We start from the raw sequence: 20,945 nt of genomic DNA on the forward strand, positions 1-20,945 counted from the left end.
GAGAGGTCATGTTATGGCTGTACAGGAAGTTGGTTAGGCTATTTTTGGGAATATTTAATGCAATTCTGTCTTCTTCCTATCGGAAGGATACTATGAAACTTGAAAGGATTTGGAAAATATTAACAAGGATGTTGCCAGGGTTGGAGGATTTGTGCTATAGGGAGAGGCTGAACAAGCTGGGGCTGTTTTCCCTGGAGCGGCTGAGGGGCGACCTTATACAGGTTTAAAAAATCATAAGGAGCATGGATAGGATAAATAGACAAGGTCTTTGCCCTGGGATGGGAGAGTCCAGAACTAGAGGGTATAGGTTTAGAGTGAGAGGGGAAAGATATAAAAGGGACTGAAGGGGCAAAGTTTTCACACACAGAGTGATGTGTACATGAACTGAGCTGCCAGAGGAAGTGGTGAAGGCTAGTTCAATCACAGCGTTAAAAAGGCATCTGGATTGTAAAGAGTTTAAGGGGATATGGGCCAAGTGCTGGCAAATGGGACTAGTTTAGGTTGGAATATCTGGTCTGCATGGACAAGCTGAACCGGAAGGTCTGTTTCCGTTCTGTATATCTCTATGTCTCTTAATAATTCTTAATGTCTCTTAATAGTGGGTGGCACGGTGGTTAGCACTGCTGCCTCACAGCGCCAGAGACCCGGGTTCAATTCCCGCCTCAGGCGACTGACTGTGTGGAGTTTGCACATTCTCCCCGTGTCTGCGTGGGTTTCCTCCGGGTGCTCCGGTTTCTCTCCACAGTCCAAAGATGTGCAGGTAAGGTGAATTGGCCATGCTAAATTTCCTGTAGTGTTCAGTAAGGGGTAAATGTAGGGGTATGGGTGGTTGCGCTTCAGCGGGTCGGTGTGGACTTGTTGGGCCGAAGGGTCTGTTTCCACACTGTAAGTAATCTAATCTAATCTAAAAACTCAGTCCTGCCCTAAGATGTGCGAGAAAACTCCTCAAATTGTGTTTGCACCGCCGAGAACTGCGCCCCCTGCTGCATCTGCGACTTTCTCCCAGCAGGTTTAAGATCAACTCCAAAGTGAGAAATGGAGCGAATGCAGGATAATTCTCAGTATGAGGCTCACAGTTTATTTCCCCTTGTATAGGAATGTCCCGTGGATTTACTTGTGTCTAATAATGGCGAATTGTCCACTTGTGTCTAATAATACTGAACTGCATGCAATGATCGTCCTGCTTTTCCTGTGATTCCTGATCGATTCCCCTTGGAGAAATGTTTAGTACATAAATGGCATTCGATCCAGATCGAGCAAAAGAAAATGACACCTGCACTCCCAGGAACCATCCCACCCCACATCCTCAAACAACCAACCACTCCCAGCTCCAGCCCGGGAACGAGCCGGAAGTTTCACAACGTTGTACCGAGGCTGAGGTGAGCATAGCACCTCTGACGGTACGCCTCTGACCATGCGCCTCGCTAAAACGCTGGACAATAGCAACAGCCTGTCCAAAAGTATCGGCAAGTGGCGCGCCAGTCAGAGTTTCCGTCGATCAGCGCTGACATCAGAACTGTCAAAGATGATGCAAACACCCGGCGGTGGCTGCAACAACAGCGGGAAGGGTCTGCAAAGAAGCAAACCAGGGGAGCCAGTGCAGACCAAAGGGCGCGGTAATTTGTGCGGCACCATCCGCACCGCCACCCCCTTCCCCGCCAAAACATACACATTCATTTCTCTGCACCCACACACCATTCAATACGCGTGAGTTTCGATGCGGGTGACTATTTCTGCAACTGCTCGGCATGATAACAGATAATTCACTTAAAAATTATGCTTGTGTACTTTACTTTTCAATTTGCACTAATTAATCATTGCCGCTAGCAAACGGTTTTGAAACAGTATTCGACGGTAATCTTGCCGTTTCTTACACCTAAAGGCTAATTTTGCGTTCAGTGCAGATTTCAGCCAAATAACCTGGTGTTTTTTTTAAGGGGAAAGTAGAGAAGGATATGAAAAGAAAATGAACAGAAGCAGGTACAGTAGTAATGTCAGTGGCCTTGTAAATCAGATACCGGTATAATGCTACAAGGGATGAAATCCCATTGTAGTATCTAGTGCAATTTAAATTCCATTTAAAAATCTGCGATTGAGTGCTTAAAGTATACAAACCCATCCAGTTGCAAAGGAAATATGTCACCCTCATCTGATCCGCCCCAAATGCGAATCTAAACACACAATTCACTTTCAACTTGTCTCGGGAATAGCTCAAAAAACAATTCAGTTCAAGCCCAGTGAGGGGCGTAGGTATCTTATTGGAGGTGCTAGGGGCAGAAGCACGTGTGGGATCCCAGCAAGACGAAATCCCCTAATTCTGTAGAGGTAATACACGAGGAAGAACTTTGCGGTTTAATATGCACAATATGTTCCTGTGCCTTGCATCGCCATGCATTGAAAGACAAGGACTGCGTTCAGCAATGCTGGGCTCTGGGAGCTTAATAAATTAATCACGAAATGTCAGGTTTCTTAAAGATTGTGTCAATAAATAAGCCAAACACCTAGTCCAGAATACCGTGAGACGATTCGCACCAAAGCATAAACTGTTGGGACATAAAATTGCTAATTGCTTTCGTTTCACACCACAAAGTGTTTTGCTCAACTTTGCATTTGTAGGTGTTACAACAAAAAAGCTTCTGCAAAATTCAACAATCAATGCATACTTTATTACACAAACTCCCACTCGTTAACTCCCAACTGATTTGGCAGAACCCCTGAGATAGTTGGATATGACATGAGGTGAGGTGACCACCCCCACCCCCCCCCCCCCCCCCCACCCCACAACCCCCGCCTCGTCATCCCAGCTGACTCCCGGCCTGACTTATGAAAGGAAGACTCCAGTTGATACTTGGTCAAGTGATCTTCCACGAGAGTTGAGGAGTGGGGTTGGATCTGTTAGCTGGCTCAATTTGAACTGGCTTAAAAGAGGTCGGATAGGACTGACTCTTACCCCTTGCCTCTCCATCCTCAGTGCAGAAAGCGGGCGTGGGTAACCCGCTGAAAACAGCAGCGGACTGAAGGATCAGTAGAGACTCAACCAGCCAAGATCCCAGGTAACTTTACCCGAATACGCCCGTGGATGGAATTGGGTTCTGAAGGACGCTTGATACTGATTTCCGCTGAAGGCAATGCGGGGTGATAGTGACTGGAGAGCAGACAAATATGCACTCGGGGTGATGTGTGGAGGAGGGGCTTAGGGGGCTGGGGAGCAGGGAGGCCAAGCACCCGGCCAATTATTCATAATGTCACAAAAAAAATAACGTATTCATTTCCATTTATAACCACTTCACTGTCCAACATCTTCACCCCTCAGTGCAAATCATGAATTCTAAAATGGCGACTAATAGGGTTTGGAGGGCTGTAACCTTGGCATGATTACCTATTCATTTTTGACGTGACAGGAATCAAGCGAAATATTAAAACAACACAGAAAAAAAGGAAATCGTCTCTAGCCTTCGGGAAAGATTGTGGCGTGGCTGAGGATCCTAAGTAATGTATGTTTGAGCAGTCGTTGTACATTTCCTCTGTTGCTGAGGTTAGGTCTGTCTGCCATGGCTTGGCCCAACATGGACGTAGTCCGCATTCTCCTTCCTATGGTGCTCTTTGGGTTTTCTTTTCTTCTTTCTCTTCTCCTCTTGACAGGAGCTCGAAGTTTTTCCCTCTCGGTGCTTTGAAAACAATGGTCACAGAGAATGGTGAGATCGGTTGTTCCCAAGCCACTCAGCTGAAGGACAACTACAGATGAGCGAGAAAACGCTAGCCATAACAGTGAAGCCCACATCCCAGGAATGAGATTGTGGCTGAACTCACAATTTTCAAACCACTTTCCTGCCTTTTTCACCATTCTCCCCAATTTACTTCGACAAGAGGGAGGAGTAGCCAGGAGTAGCCACTGTAGTTTCACTCAACAGATTTTTCTCTTAACATGATATTAAACTTCACAGAGGGGCCTATCTGGAAAGATATGGCGTAGAAGGATAGAGATTGCATCTCCAATGTCTAGGAGACAAAAATATGAATGAATGCCTCAGATCAGATATTTTTAAAATATCAAATTTGTGAAGGTCTAAACGAGGCTGGAGGATACACCCAGCTTGAGCTGGAGGGAGCATTTTCAGGGAACCCCCCATATTGAAAGACAGTTTTTTTTTTAGATTAGATTACTTACAGTGTGGAAACAGGCCCTTCAGCCCAACAAGTCCACACCGACCCGCCGAAGCGCACCCACCCAGACCCATTCCCCTACATTTACCCCTGCACCTAACACTACCGGCAATTTAGCGTGGCCAATTCACCTAACCTGCACATTTTTGGAGTGTGGGAGGAAACCGGAGCACCTGGAGGAAACCCACGCAGACACGGGGAGAATGTGCAACCTCCACACAGGGAGGTTGAACCCGGATCTCTGGCGCTGTGAGGCAGCAGTGCTAACCACTGTGCCACCGTGCAGCCCACAAGTTCTAGGAGTAAATTTTCCAGGATGGCAATGAAAACGAATGTAAACACATTTTTAGGAGCAAAAAATGCTGTTGGACTGATTTCAGAAGTATTGAATGTCTATTTAAGACACAAGATAAAATACAGCCATGTGTGGGATTTTTGGTTGTATTAAAAAGTAAAAGGGGAAATTCAGCTCTGTAATTTAAAGGATCAGTTAACTACAAAAAAAAGTCAATGTTTCGTTTAGCTTGTTGAAATAAAAATTTGAAGACTTGAAATCCTGTGGTGCCATTTCCTTTAGGTTGCTCACTGGGATGTTGTTTTACTTGGCACGGTGGCTCAGTGTTTAGCACTGCTGACTCATGGCACCAGGGATTCAGGCTCGATTTTGGCCTCAGGTGACTGTCTGTGTGGAGATTACACATTCTTCCCATGGGTTTCCTATGGATGCTCCGGTTTCCTCCCACTGTCCAAAGATATGCTCAATTGTCTAGAGTGTCCAGGGATGGGTAGATTAGGTGCATTAGTCATGGAGAATACAGGGTTATGGGGATCGGATAGGGTGGTAGATCTGGGTGGGATGTTCTTTGGAAGGCTGGTATTGGCCGAATGGCGTCCTTTTGCATGGTAGGGATTCTAGCTGGAAAGAAAGCTGTTCAGTCTTTGGAAAGGATATATGAGGAAATGGCATCAGGATTTCAAATAGGTAGGATAGCCATTTTATTTCCTTAAAGTAGAACATTTGAAAGAACAAGCAGATGGAGTTTAACTCAGATAAATGCGAGGCGTTGCATTTTGGGAAAGTAAATCTTAGCAGGACTAATACACTGAATGGTAAGATCCTAGGGAGTGTTGCTGAACAAAGAGACCTTGGAGTCCAGGTTCATAGCTCCTTGAAAGTGGAGTCATAGGGAGGTAGAATAGTGAAGAAGGCGTTTGGTATGCTTTCTTTTATTGGTCAGAGTATTGAGAACAGGAGTTGGGAAGTCATGTTGTGCTGTACAGGACATTGGTTAGGCCACTGTTGGAATATTGGTCTCTGGTGCAATTCTGGTCTCCTTCCTATCCGAAAGATGTTGTGAAACTTGAAAGGGTTCAGACAAGATTTACAAGGATGTTGTCAGGGTTGGAGGATGTGAGCTATAAGGAGAGGCTGAACAGGCTGAGGCTGTTTTCCCTGGAGTGTCGGAGGCTGAGGGGTGACCTTATAGAGGTTTACAAAATTATGAGGGGCATGGATAGGATAAATAGACAAAGTATTTTCCCTGGAGCTGGGGAGTCCAGAACTAGAGGGCATAGGTTTAGGGTGAGGGGGGGAAAGATATAAAAGAGACCTAAGGGGCAACCTTTTCACACAGAGGGTGGTACGTGTATGGAATGAGTTGCCAGAGGAAGTGGTGGAGGCTGGTACAATTGCAACATTTAAGAGGATTTGGATGGGTATCTGAATAGGAAGGGTTTGGAGGGATATGGGCTGGGTGCTGGCAGGTGGGGCTAGATTGGGTTGGGATATCTGATCGGCATGGACAGGTTGGACCGAAGGCTCTGTTTCCATGCTGTACATCTCTATGACGCTATGATTCTATAATCAAACTATCCAAACTCATGAAATATTTTGATAAAGTAAATTTAGAGAAATTGTTTCACGAGGCTTGAAAGATGTTAATCAAAGGAAACAGGATTTTAGACACTGTCTCATATGGTCGCAAGTGAACAATTAATAATCTTGTCCTAAAAATACTTTAGGGATGAGTGACGACAATATGATAGCATTTTACATGACATTTGAAAGTAAGATATTTCAATATAAAACAAGGGTGCTAAATTTGTTTAAAGAAAGTTATTAAGACATGGAGCACAAAATATGTGCAGGCCATGTGAATTGGTCATGCTAAATTGCCCATAGTGATAGATGCATTAGTCAGAGAGAAATGGGACTAGGTGGGTTACTCTTTGGAGAGTCAGTGTGGACTTGTTGGGCCGAAGGCCCTGTTTCCACCCTGTAGGGAATCTAATCTAATCTAAAAAAAAGGTCTGAAGCAAATTGAGTAATTATATGCAAAGGTATAACTATACATAGCAAAGGATAGTGTTTAAAGAATTAGCACGAGTTACGACAATTATTAGTTCAAGATGGAAAAATGCAAAAAGGATCCATCAAACATGATTAACAAAGGAACTTCTGGATTGTATAAGATTAAAAACAAAAGCCTGTAACGTTGTCAGAAATAATAATAAATCTGAGGATTGGAAGCTTTTTAGAGGTCCAAGAAACTGACATGGAAAGGGAAAATAAAATATGAATGCAATCTAACAACTACAAAAAAAAAGTGAAATAGTTTCTATAGATACTGGATCCTTACAGACAGTCAGGAGAACTTAAGATAGGAAATAGGGAAATGACAAAGAAGCTTTGTGATGATTACTTGTGTCTGCTTTCACTGAAGAACATTAAAGAAATCTCCTCGAACTAGAGGTCCAAATGGCTATGGAGAATGAAGGGCTAAAAGAAATTAGCATTAGTAAGAAGATTGTACTGGAGAAATTAATGGGCCTGGAAGCTGATGAATCTCCAAAACCTGATATTGTGCATCCCAGAGTGTCAGTGGTCGTAGTTTTAAAGATATCCAGTGCATTGATGATTATCTTCCAAAATTATATAGATTTGGCAAAACTTCCTGCAGTTTGGAAGATTCCTGAAGTATCAAGTGTGCCCGCTTTAGAAGGAGTCAGAGAGAAAGCAAGGAACTAAGGCCTGTTAACCTCATATCAATATTAGAGAAAGAGCTTGAATCAATTAGAAAGAATGTCATATATAGATAATAATGATCTGACCCGGTATAGCATGAAATGCAAGTAGGAAAATCACATTTGATGAAATTGTTCGAGATGTTTGAAATATTATTTTTAAAAATGATAAAAGGCAGCCAATGAAGAAGATCTGCTTAGATTTTCAGAAGCCTTTTGATAGTCATTTGAATTTCAGAAGATTTTTGATTTGTCCTGCACAGCCTTAATAATGTGTTATCAGATAGATATCAGAGATTAGGAATACATAGGTAATTCACACATTGGCAGAAGTGTATCGCAACAATTGGACCCTAGATGTTCACAATATTTATCAATTATATTGAGTTGAGACCAAATGGAATATTTCCAAATTTGCAAATATACAACACTAAGTGTAACTGTGTGTTGTGAAGTAGATGTAAAGCATTTGCAGGCTTGGTGAAGAGGCGAAAACATGGCAAAGTTAGCACTTTGATAGGAGGAACCAATGTTCTTAAAAGAAGAAGAGCTTAGAAAGTATAAGTGCACAAAGAGATCATAGGTGTACTTGGGATAAATCACTGAAGGCAAGCACATTGGCGCAGCAATCTATTAAGAATGTCTCCCTCATGGCAAAAAGGTTTGAGTACAGGAGTAGTGAAATCTTGCTTCAATTCTATGGGAGCTTGGTTAGACTTCACCTGCAGTTTTAGTCTCTTCAAGTCAGAAAGGTATTATTGCTGTAGAGGGAGTGCAACAAAGTTTCACAAGGCTTGTTCCTGGGGTTGTGGGACTGTTGCGTGAGGACAGATTGAGCAAACTGGCCTGTATTCTCTAGAGTTTAAATAATGAGAAGTGATTTCATGAAATCTGGATTGATAGCCAAGTCTGATAGATAGATGACACTCAAACAGATAGTCAATATAGATGCAGGAAAGATATTTCCTATGGTTAGAGAATCTAGAATAAGAGGATATCATGAATAAAAAAGAAGAGTGTAAATGAGGTCCAAAATGATGAGATTTGTTTCTGACTCAGAGAGCTGTGAACCTTTGGTATTCACTATGACAGGGGAGCTATGAAAGCTCAGTCATTGTGGATGGTTATGGTAGAGGTTCATAGGTTTCTCATTACCGGTTGTTTTGCAGGGTTCAGGGGGTGGGGTGGGTAAAAAGCATTGAAGTGTTTGATTGGCCATGATTATATGGAATAGCAGGGCAGATTCAGGCTGAATGGCCAACTTCTGTTGTAATGCACTCATAACATTTTAATGATAGAATGTTCCAATAGGATCCTACTTACAGCGTGCTTCCCTTTCTTATTTGATGGGGCAGACTCTATTGGAAAGAAATAACAATGGGTTTGCAAAAATACATATGAAATGCAGAAAGTCACAAGTGTAACAGCCCATCCATATCTTTACCCAACCTAATCTGGTAACTTGTATGGCTAAATTCTTCAGCCTTCAAATAAAATTCATTAATTACTGCATCTTTCATATTTGCAAAGTATGTACTTAGAACAATGTTCATTACTGGTCTTTTGAAAATGTGATGCTATTTATTGTCAAGTAGCACAATGTAATCATAACCTACTAACTGACATTGTCGCAAACAGAAATAGCAAACAGAATCTATATCGATTTGTATACATTATCATACATGTGAACTCAAATGTGGGATTGCTTAAGATTGATCTTGAATGTTCTGCAAATTGACTTTTATTTTGGGGTGTGGATAACATTAGGACATAGTGTACCTGTGAGGCATCTAATTTTCTCTGCATAATTTTCGGTTAATCAAATGTAAATTTACAATGACTAAAACTGGGGAAATGCAAAGATAACAGTATTTCTCCACTGCAACTAACACAATGATACTTTTTTCTAGCACCACCCCTCTGTGGCTCCATTTTAAAAGAATAATTATTCTGCCGCTTTCAGATGTTGCTGTGCATTTTCAGCATTGTTAATTTTTTTTAGCAATGTGGGAACACAAAATAGCCATACTTCCCCTCAAGTCTGATATATCATGTCATCTGTTCCCAAATTCATTTACTTCCTTGGTTTGATAGCACTTAACATCCTCCCTACCAAAAGAAAAAAAAAGTAGAGGACCCAGCACAAATCCTTGTGGCACTCCACTGGTCACAGGCCTCCAGTCTGAAAAACAACCCTCCACCACCACCCTCTGTCTTCTACCTTTGAGTCAGTTCTGTATCCAAATGGCTAGTTCCCCCTGTGTTCCATGAGATCTAACCTTGCTAATCAGTCTCCCATGGGGAACCTTGCCGAACACCTTACTGAAGTCCATATAGATCACATCTACTCTTCTGCCCTCATCAACCCTCTTTGTTACTTCTTCAAAAAACTCAATCAAGTTTGTGAGACATGATTCCCCATGCACAAAGCCATGTTAACTATCCCTAATCAGTCCTTGCCTTTCCAAATACATGTACATCCTGTCCCTCAGGATTCCCTCCAACAACTTGCCCACCACCGAGGTCAGGCTCACCGGTCTATACTTCCCTGGTTTGTCTTTACCTTCTTAAACAGTGGCACCACGTTTGCCAACCTCCAGTCTTCCAGCACCTCACCTGTGACTATCGATGATACAAATATCTCAGTAAGAGACCCAGCAATCACTTCTCTAGCTTCCCACAGAGTTCTCAGGTACACCTGATCAGGTCCTGGGGATTTATCCACCTTTAACCGTTTCAAGACATCCAGCATTTCCTCCTCTGTAATCTGAACATTTTGCAAGATTTCACCATCTATTTCCCTATAGTATATATCTTCCATATCCTTTTCCACAGTAAATACTGATGCAAAATATTCATTTATTATCTTCCCCCATTTTCTGCAGCTCCACACAAAAGCCGCCTTGCTGATCTTTGAGGCGCCCTATTCTCTCCCTAGTTACCCTTTTGTCCTTAATATATTTGTAAAAACCTTTTGAATTCTCCTTAATTCTACTTGCCAAAGCTATCTCATGACCCCTTTTTGCCCTCCTGATTTCCCTCTTAAGTATACCCCTACTTCCTTTATACTCTTCTAAGGATTCTCTCGATATATCCTGTCTATACCTGACATATGCTTGCTTCTTTTTCTTAACCAAACCCTCAATTTCTTTAGTCATCCAGCATTCCCTATACCTACCAGCCTTCCCTTTCACCCTGACAGGAATATACTTTCTCCGGATTCTTGTTATCTCATTTTTGAAGGCTTCCCATTTTCCAGCCATCCCTTTACCTACGAACAACAGCCTCCAATCAGCTTTCGAAAGTTCTTGCCTAATACCGTCAAAATTGGCCTTTCTCCAATTTAGAACTTCAACTTTTAGATCTGGTCTATCCTTTTCCATCACTATTTTAAAACGAATAGAATTATGGTCTCAAAGTGCTCTCCCATTGACACCTCAGTCACCTGCCCTGCCTTATTTCCCAAGAGTAGGTCAAGGGAGTAGGTCAAGGTTTGCACCTTCTCTGGTAGGTGCATCCACATACTGATTCAGAAAACTGCCTTGTGCACACTTAAGAAATTCCTATCCATCTAAACCTTTAACGCTATGGCAGTCCCAGTCGATGTTTGAAAAGATAAAATCCCCTACTATGACAAACCCTATTATTCTTACAGATAGCTGAGATCTCCTTACAAGTTTGTTTCTCAATTTCTCTCTGACTATTAGGAGGTCTATAATACAATACCAATAAGGTGATCATCCCTTCCTTATTTCTCAGTTCCACCCAAATAACTTCCCTGGATGTATTTCCGGGAATATCCTCCCTCAGCATAGCTGTAATGCTATCCCTTATCAAAAATGTCACTCTCCCTCCTCTCTTGCCTCCCTTTCTATCTTTCCTGTAGCATTTGTATCACAGAACATTAAGCTGCCAGTCCTCCCCATTCCTGAGCCATGTTTCTGTAATTGCTATGATATCCCAATCCCATGTTCCTAACCATGCCCTGAGATCATCTGCCTTCCCTGTTAGGCCCCTTGCATTGAAATAAATGCAGTTTAATTTATTAGTCCTACCTTGTCCCAGCTTGCCCTGACTGTTTGACTCACTTCTGTTCTCAACCGTACCAGTCTCAGATTGATCTCTTTCCTCACTATCTCCCTGGGTCCCAACTCATTTCCCCCACCTTACTAGTTTAAATCCTCCCGAGGAACTCTAGCAAATCTCCCAGCCAGTATATTAGTCCCCTTCCAATTTAGATGCAATCCATCCTTCTTGTACAGGTCACTTCTACCCCAAAAGAGATTCCAATGATCCAAAAATGTGAATCCTTCTCCTATACACCAGCTCCTCAGCCATGCATTCATCTGCCCTGTCCTCCTATTCCTGCCCTTACTAGCTCGTAGCACTAGGTGTAATCCAGATATTACTACACTTGAGGACCTCCTTTTTAAATATCTGCCTAACTCTCTGTAATTTCCCTTCAGAGTCTCAACCTTTTCCCTTACTATGTCGTTGGTTCCAATGTGAACAATGACCTCCTGCTAGCCCCTCTCCCCTGTGAGAACATTCTTCACCCTCTCTGAGACATCCTTGATCCTGGCACCAGGGAAAAAAACACACCATTCTGCTATTTCTCTGCTGGCCACAGAATCGTCTGTCTGTACCTTGGACTACAGAATCCCATAACACAATTGATCTCTTGGAAGCCGACATACCCCTCATTGCATTAGATCCAGTCTCAGTACCAGAAACTTGGCTGTTCGTGCTACATTCCCCTGAGAATCCATCACCCCCTACATTTTCCAAAATAGCATACCTGTTTGAAATGGGTATGTCCACAAAAGAGTCATGCACTAGCTGCCTACCTCTCTTACCTTTCCTGGAGTTAACCCATCTATGTGACTGTATCTGAGACTTTTCCCCTTCCTTTAACTGCAATCCATCACATACTGTTGCTGTTGCAAATTCATCATCCCTTCTAACTGTCTCTCCAACCGATCCATTCAATCTGATAAGATTCGCTTCCAACAGCATTTATGGCAGATATAATCCACAGTAACCCTTAAACTCTCTTTAAACTCCCACATTTGGCAAGAAGTACATATCACTGCAAAGGCCATTTTTGCTCCTTCACAATCTACAGACCCAGAAAATAACACCATCTTATTCCTCTGCAAAACACTGCACCAGGTTAAATTAATAGTTATGGCTTATATTTTAAGTTTAATCAAGAGACTTATCTCCAAAAACATATAATCAAGAAAGAACCCACTGTACTCACTACTGCAGCCTTTCTATTGGACACACTTAAAACAACAATTAACTTATATGATTCTGTGCTGTGAACTTCACCCAAACCGGTTCCTCCAATATTAGTTGTGAATTTCACTGTTTGTTAATTTTCCCAGATGCACTCCGATGTCCAGCGATACATGAATTCAAAACAGCAAAGGCAGTAACTGTGCAGGATCTCTCTCTCTCTCTCTCTCCTGCACTGTCCTTATCATGTGCTTCCTTTGTCTGCTCTTCTCCTTTTTAAAACTGCTGTTGTTTTGACTTTTTTTCCCCCAAAGTTCCAAAACAATGCAACACCATATAAATCAGAAATTGCTGCTCCTGGAATTCGAAGAAATCACCTCCAGCACCTAAAATACCTCAAAAATGGAGCAGAAATTTTTCCCGTCCTCCATTTCAGCAGATTCTGGATACAATTCCATTGTCAATAATGTGAGTAATCTGATAACTTGCATGGCTAAATTCTTCAGCCTTCAAATAAAATTTATTAATTGCTACATATTTCATATTTGCAAAGTATGTATTTAGAACAATGTTGATTACTTTTGAAAATGTGATGCTATTTACTGTCAAGAAGCACATTGTAAGGATTATTTTCTTAATCATAACATACTAACTAATGTTGTCGCAAACAGAAATAGCAAACAGAATCTATATCGATATGCATACATTATCATACATGTGAACTCAAATGTGGGATTGCTTAAGATTGATCCTGAATGTTCTGCAAATTGACTTCTGTTTGGGGGGGGGGGTGCAGAATTAGGACATAGTGTACTTGTGGGGCATCTAATATTCTCTGCATAGATTTTAGTTAATGAAATGTAAATTTACAATGACTAAAAATGGGGAAATGCAAAGATAACAGTATTTCTCCACTGCATCTAACACACCGATAATTTGTTTTCGAGCATAACCCCTCTGTGGCTTCATTTTAGAAGAATAATTATTCTGCCGCTTTCAGATGCTGCTGTGCATTTTCAGCATTGCTAATTTTTTTTTCTCAATGTGGGAACACAAAATGACCATACTGCCCCTCACGCCTGACATGTCATATCATCTGTTCCCAAATTCATTTACCTCCTTGCTTTGGTCACACTTAACAAACTCCCTACCAAAAAAAAAAATCCTAGTTTGAGCTTATATATTCAGTCCCTTTCTGAGATATTACAATTGAGTCTGCTCTGACAGCACTTTCGTACTATACATTCCAGATCATACAATTAGCTACAGTTCCAACAAAAATCTCTTCATCGCATGCTCGGTCATTTGTCTGAGATTTGTGTCTTCTGGCTGCCGGCAGATGTGAGAAGTGTAACATCCTCTTGTGCATACAAGGACTGGAGAGTTTGAGCTAAAGCGAGAGGCTGAATACACAGGGTGATATTTCCCTGGAGTATGGAATGCTGAAGGATGATCTCATAGAGGTTTATAAAGTCATGGATATGGTAAGTAGTCAATCTCTTTTTTCCCAGTGTAAGGGAGTCCAAAACTAGAGGGCATAGGTTTAAAGTGAGAGGAGGAAGATTTAAAAGGGACATGCAGGGCAATGTTTTCAGACAGAGGATGGTGAGTGTATGGAATAAGCTGCCAGAGGAGGTGGTGGAAGCTTATATAATGACAACATTTAAAAGGCATCTGGATGGGCACATGAATAGACAGGGTTTAGAGGGATATGGCCAAATGCTGGCAATGGAACTAGATTAATTTAGGATATCTGGTCAGCATGGATGAGTTGGGTTGATGGGTTTGTTCCTGCCTGTATAACTCAGTGATTCGATGACCTTCCTACCGGTGAGGTCCCTATCCTTTCCTTATTGAGTCAATTGACTGAAATAGTGCATCTGGCCTGAATTTTAAAACATATATCTAGAGAAGATCAGTCAGCATTCAGATTCTGAATGGAATTCCTTTGTAAACAATGTGAGCAAATATCGGATGTGTGTTAGGGTTGATGCAGTGGGGGTGTTGGGAAGAGGGGAAGGAAGGTAAATATATTGATATCGACAGGGTTAAAAGGACAACTAAGGAGAAACTTGATACATCTCACAAGAGGAAGAGTGCAATGTTTACAAAAATGACGGAAGTGGATCAATAAGATTGTTGGTGCCTAAGTAAAACTTGGAAGTTATTGTAACAGATGTAACAGCTAAACAAAGAAAAATTCCAATCCTATAATGCTGAGAGCGTGTTCATGAGAAAGGTTCATGTCTGAGTGAATTTAGCCTTGACAAAGTCAAGGACAGGTCGCTTACGTATCTAAGAAGGTAAAATGCTTTGAAATAGTGAGCGAGAGTGGGCCAAAGGGAGGTTTCATTCAAGTCAATTTGTGATCGGACAAGTTTCCCTTCTGCAAGTTAGAAATCAGTTACCTGTTGACTTTTCGGTGATGTATGCAACAAACTGCCTGTGGGAGATGAAAAAACATGATTAACAAAATGTATTCGTCAATGGAATATTTTTACATCTCATTGCAAGTCAGAATCAGGGCCATAGAGACCGAGAGGGATGGTTCACTTACAGATCAGAGAGAAAACAGAGGACTAGTGTAAACTAAACTAGTATATGAACTCACCTCTGAAGAGCAATGCAGGCTGCAAAGAAAAAAAAGAGAATCACAAACAGGTTCAATGTGAACATAGGATGAGTATTTGAATGGCAGTTTCAATGCTCGGCGTGTATACCTATAACTCCCAGTTGGAAATGTAACTCCCAATAGACATGAACGCGTGATAGCGGCAAGATTGTCACTGCACTCCTACTCATACATAGCTCACCCCAATTCCATGGTTCCTCCCAATTCACAACAATAAGCATTAAACGTCATGACGGTGATTCAAATTTATTTCACTTTTGCAGCTACTGCGTAAAATTGTCACTATCAGACCATATCTCTCACACACGATTGGCGTTGACTGTACTTTATACGCTGTACGCATAGGCCTCTGGTGGCACAATGGTGGTATCCCTAATTCTGAGCTAGAAGACAGGCGTTCGAGTCCCACTTGCTCCATTGGTGCGTTTGAGTAGCGTGGTATGCTAGTATATATTCTACACCTACACTGATGACTAAATATGCTATATGGCCCACTTTTAAGAGTCCTCGTTGCACCGTGATAATGTCCCTGCCAGGTTCAAGACCCACGTGCGCTTTCCAAAACTCGCTATGCCCGTGCGATCATTTAGTATTAGAAGATTGCTCATTGCACAATCCGAGGAGCTCAAAGTTGAAGAAATTGTAGTGAAGGGTCTAAAGGCTGGGATATATGAACAGCAGAAGAGCAACTTTTGCAACAAGAGAAATTGAATCCACCAGTACATCGATCTTGGGAATTACGGACTGGATTTCTACGTGGTCATGGGACAGTCTGGTTTCAGTATTACCAGTTTCAAAAACAAAAGGTGAAAATGTGGCACGCCGGCTCAAAGCACAAGAGTTCACAGCAATAATCGATTAAATGGTTTCAGCAAAAATATGATGGCATCTTCCTGTCTCGAAAGTAACTTGAAGAGCGCATAAAAAAGCAGTTAAATCAATTTTTGATTGGCAGATGACGGAGCTGGATTGGGGTGAACAAAGTTAAAAGTTACACAACATCAGGTTATAGTCTAGCAGGTTTATTTGGAAGCACTAGCTTTCGGACCGCTGCTCCTTCAACAGGTGGTTGTGACCTAGCGAGAGGCAGTGCTTCCAAATAAACCTGTTGGACTATAACCTGGTGTTATGTGATTTTAAACTTAAATCAATTTGTAGCAGTAAAAAAAAGTTCTGAACAGATTGACCAGAAATTATCTATGCTTCTGATTATAAAGAATTTTTTTAAGTCCCCTCGGCATGTGTGTGTGTGTTACTGGCAAAGCAACGTTTATTGCCCATACCTAGTTGACTTTGGAGACGGGATAACGGTCTATCTACGTGAACCGCTCCTGTTAGATGTGATCACCTGCTTTTGCGGTGGTCTAGGTGGGGCGTGCAGAAAATTTCCTCTCGAAACAGCGAGGACCGTGCAGGCGCGTATTTAAAGTTTATGTAGGACCGGGGCTCCTGCGTAGTCCAAACAATAATAAATGGAGTAAATGAAATACCTTTATTTCGTTGCCTGAGTTTCACCGACACTGCAATTAGTGCAATGCAAAGCACCGACAGCACTGCTGCAGCCGCCCCGATGTGTATGATATTGGGGGGGCATTGTTTTTCTTGTGAAGCACCTGCAATGGTAATGGGAACAAAAGTTAGACAAGCGTCCTCAGCAAATGGCTGTTAATTCTTTCCGAGAACGTGCCGTTTCACGTTCAGCAATGGGGATCTCAGCATTGGACTTTCTTAGCGCCTTGACGCCGATTTCCTGTAACAGTCGCGGACGCACACTCAACGACAAACACTCTCACAGCCCTTTTCTCACCGGCTGCGTGCTCATAATCACAAAGTCACATACACGAACTCACAGAGGCACACCAGACGCACAGATGCATATTTGAAAATCACACAACACCGGGTTATAGTCCAACGGGTTTATTTGATAGCACTAGCTTTTGCATCGATGCTCCTTTATCAGGTAGTTGACAACCACCTGATGAAGGAGCAGCGCTCCGAAAGCTAACGCTTCCAAATAAACCTGATGGACTATAACCTGGTGTTGTGTGATCCACCCCAGTCCAACACCGTCTCCTCCAAATCACATATCCATAGACGTTGACACAGAGACGTACGATATCATGCATACACGCTCAAATACACACGATCCCAGAGTTAGACAGATTCAGTTCTCCTGGGGATGCTGTCATACGAGGACACTGAAGTGTATGCGCGTCTGTTTGGGGACGAATATGTGTGTGACACACACACAGACACACACACAGATGCATCCAGACATAGACGCACACAAATAGACAGTAACACACTCGAGCGCTCAAAGTTGCACAAAACTCTTACGCCTCACGATAAGACTTGCTCCTGCTCCCTTAAACTGTCTGCCGAGTTGCTCTACGATGCAATAATACGTCCCAGAATCGCATACTGAGAGGTCGCTGATCCGCACAGAAATAAACAGCTCATTGTTGGAAAGTTGACTGTTTTGAGTTACTCTCACGTGGTACTTTGTGATGGCTTGGTGTATTTTCAGATCATCTTTCAACCATTTGTAAGATTTGGCTCCAGGATGATCAAAGGTGCAATTCAGTGTCGCGGTCTGACCTTCCACAAACTCGGCTGAAAGAGGCGACTGCCGTACCTCTTCTTTACTTGAGTAAACTGCTATTAGGAATAAAACTTTGCTTCAGCCATCGGTCGTTTCGTTTTTGTGCTTGGGTCACCCACTCCTCAACCCCCTCCCCCACCCCACCCCAACCTCCGCCACCAACCCCCCTCCTCCCCTCCCCCCACCCCCACACCCATCCCTCATGTATTAGCTAACAGCTGGATTTGGGGTTACTGAACGCGTCTCTTCCTGTCCTTATCCTCGCCTTAACTTCGTCTCCCGATTCAAAAGGGGAGCACTGCACTAGCACCTCCCCTTCTCCCACCCCCCCCCCCCCCCCCTCCCCCACCCCCGTCCCCTGCCCACACCCCAGCCCTTTGCACAGTGCAGGAACAAAACCAGAAGTTGTTGGAAGAGCAGGGCAGGTCTGGCAGCATCTGTGGAGAGAAACCAGAGTTATCGTTTCGGGTCCCTTGACCCTGCCTCAGAACAGCGCCACCATCCGCAGTCAGAAGATCGTCAGTCGCCCCCTCCAGCGAGATGTCACCACCAGGCCCATATTCTCCTCCCCTCCTTTTACCCGCCTTCCGCAGGGACACCCAGATCCACTCTTCCATCACTCCCAAGACCTCCTTCACCCACCCCACTGCATCTTCCCCTACAACCGCCGAACCTGCCCATTTATAGTACCTCCCCCCCCCCACCCCCCCTCAGCATCCAAAGGCCCAAACATACCTTCCAGGTGAAGTAGTGCTTTACCTGCACTTCATTCAATCCAGTTGACTGCATTCGTTGCTCACAATCTGGTCTCCTCTTCCCTGGGGCAACGAAGCGAAGACTGGATGACCGCAGCGCAAAACCTAAGTTCTTCCCACAAAAAACAATGCCCTAAACTTCCAGTCGCCTGCCACTTTAACACATCGCTCTGTTCCCTGGCCAACGTCTCTGCCTCAGGCTTCCTGCAGCGCAAGCTGGAAGCGCAGCACCTCATTTTCCATTTGGAAATCCTGCAGCCATCCGGACTCAATATCGAGTTCAATAACTTTAAGATCTGAACTCCCTCCATGCCTTAGCCTCCTACCCCACACACCGGGCTTGTGATCACATAGCACCCCTCAAACTTATAAGTGTATGTGTGCATGTGGCTGTGTGTGTGTGTGTGAGTGTAAACGGGTGTAGCTCTGTGAGAGTGTGTTAAGTGTGAGCGTATGAGAGAAGGTCTGCGTGAGTGTGTGTGCGCGTGTGTGCGTCTGTCTGTGTGTGTCCGCCTGTGTGCGTCTGTCTGTGTGTGTCCGCCTGTGTGTCCGCCTGTGTGTCCGTCTGTGTGTATGTCCATCTATGTGTGTGTGTGTGTGTGTGTGTATATGCAGTACAATGACTTCAACCGTTACCTTGGATTCATTTCACACTACGTGAACCCATTGCACTATACACATGCCGTTAGACGCTACCTATTGTTGGCCACTAACCGTCTCCAGTAACAGTATTCACCTTCCTAACCAGATCGTTAGCAACTCCTTTGTCTGTCCCAATGTTCTTCCCTTTTAAAAAATAAGCAGTCCTGAGGAAACGTCGACTGTGATGTTTCTTCACAGATGCTGCCAGACCTGCTGAGTTGTATCAGCAACTTTTGCTTTGGTGCCATTGGAATCTCGGTTTCAAGAGTTCCCGAGATGATCGGAGACCCTGAACACGGATTGGTGCGTTTGGAACTCCGTAAATCATCCAACAACACCCCCAGCCCCGTCATTTCCCACCAACACCATTCCCCTCCTCCCACTAACTCCCCAATTCTCCTCAGGAATGCATGGGGAAACATTGAAATCTTACCTGTGGTCAAGAAGAAAGACATTAGGACCAAGGCAGGGACAGATCGCACATTCCTGGTCATTTCCCCACAGCGGCGAGCTGCTCTGTTGACGGTGTAGGCTGACCTCTCGACTCAAGGTTTGCTTGACCGGTCTGAGCTCGCAAAATCACCGTATTAGGCAGCTTGGGCTCGTGCCAAGTTTAGGAGGGCAGGAAGTGAGGACGGAAATTAAATTACCCGGTTCACACAGGGTCATGGTTGCAAGATTGAAAACGTTACTGCTAGCGGGTCTTCTGCTTTTTTTTATTATTTTGCTAACTCGCCTTCTTCCCGGGAGAATTTCAGTTCCCGTGAAGAAGCTTTTAGATGGTCTGACCATGTCAAAGTTGACCAGGGTAACCTTTTGAGCACATGGTGCTCAAAGCGACTGCTTTGTACAATCTGCCGGGTCTATGTTGCCTTATATTCTGGTGTTATGCTTCAGCGCATGGGAACGCAAGCCCGAGGAGCAGGAGGAGGCCGTTCGGCCCCTTGAGTCTGCTCCATCATTCAATCAGATCACGCTTGCTCTTGTTGTGATCTCAATTTGACCTTCCTGCCTACGCCTCCACAACTCCAGACGCCCGTGCCTGCCCCCAAAAAAGTTGCCTGAGTCAGCTTAGAATGCATTTTGAAGAACCAGCCTCCTCTGCCTCCCGCCTAAGAATGTTCCGTCATCACCACTCCCTTCCCCAGTGAGAGGTAAAAAGTCTTCTCTCTACATCGCCGCCTCTGTTACCTTCTCGTCCACTATACCTGCGTCTCTTGTGAGGATTTGTGTTGACCCAACTCACTTTCCCGCCTCGCAGCGTATGCCATCACTTAGCAAAGCCTTCCTCGGCATTGCTAATATTGATTGTGGTTTGCTGCTATTGGAGCACTGGTTCCTGGGCTCTCCTCGTGATAACCAAAAAGCAAGACATCTCCTGAATCTACTTTATATACCATGATTGTTACATGGTTAAAAATACGGAATAAATTCGTCAAACATAATTCCCCTCCCATCAAACCATTTCCTAAATTGCCAGTTATCACTTCTTTAATCATGGGTTTCAGCAGTGCTCCTGATGGCCGATGCCAGGTTCCGGGTCTGCACTTCCCTTGTTTTCTGTCTCGGTCCTATCTTGAGGACAAAGTTAAAAATCACACAACACCAAGTTATAGGCCAACAGGTTTATTTAGAATCGCTAGCTTTCGGAGCGCTGTCCCTTTATCAGGTAGTCGTGGAGCAGAAATATAAGACACAGAATTCATTGCAAAAGATTACATGGTCATGCAACTGAAATGATAAATTGAACAAACCGAGATTGTTGTTAAGTCTTTCATCTTTTAGAATGGGTTTCACGTTTCGGTTCACTTCAATGTTTAATTTCAGTTGCATGACACTGTAACCTTTTGCTATAAATTCTGTGTCTTATGGTCCTGCTCCACAA

The 20,945-nt window shown here is 43.4% G+C and overlaps 1 protein-coding gene across 2 annotated transcripts; it reads right to left on the reverse strand.

The window, feature by feature from the left end:
• Positions 1 to 2,775: 2,775 nt before the first annotated feature.
• LOC122541175 (uncharacterized) lies at positions 2,776 to 19,882 on the reverse strand. Of its 2 annotated transcripts, XM_043677798.2 has the most exons (7): positions 19,494 to 19,882; positions 17,399 to 17,719; positions 16,552 to 16,674; positions 15,041 to 15,059; positions 14,838 to 14,872; positions 8,512 to 8,546; positions 2,776 to 3,668 (listed from the first exon to the last, which is right to left on the reverse strand). In XM_043677798.2, the coding sequence occupies exons 1-7, from the start codon at positions 19,552 to 19,554 to the stop codon at positions 3,537 to 3,539; spliced, it is 726 nt and encodes a 241-aa protein (XP_043533733.1). In that variant the 5' UTR covers positions 19,555 to 19,882; the 3' UTR covers positions 2,776 to 3,536. The 2 variants fall into 2 exon arrangements, with proteins under 2 accessions (XP_043533733.1, XP_043533735.1); XM_043677800.2 differs by lacking the exon at positions 8,512 to 8,546.
• Positions 19,883 to 20,945: the final 1,063 nt, after the last annotated feature.

This window comes from Chiloscyllium plagiosum, unplaced genomic scaffold (genome assembly GCF_037043375.1).
Source record: "Chiloscyllium plagiosum isolate Xiang-an unplaced genomic scaffold, Cpla_swu_hap1 HiC_scaffold_35, whole genome shotgun sequence".
Lineage (NCBI taxonomy): Eukaryota > Metazoa > Chordata > Chondrichthyes > Orectolobiformes > Hemiscylliidae > Chiloscyllium > Chiloscyllium plagiosum.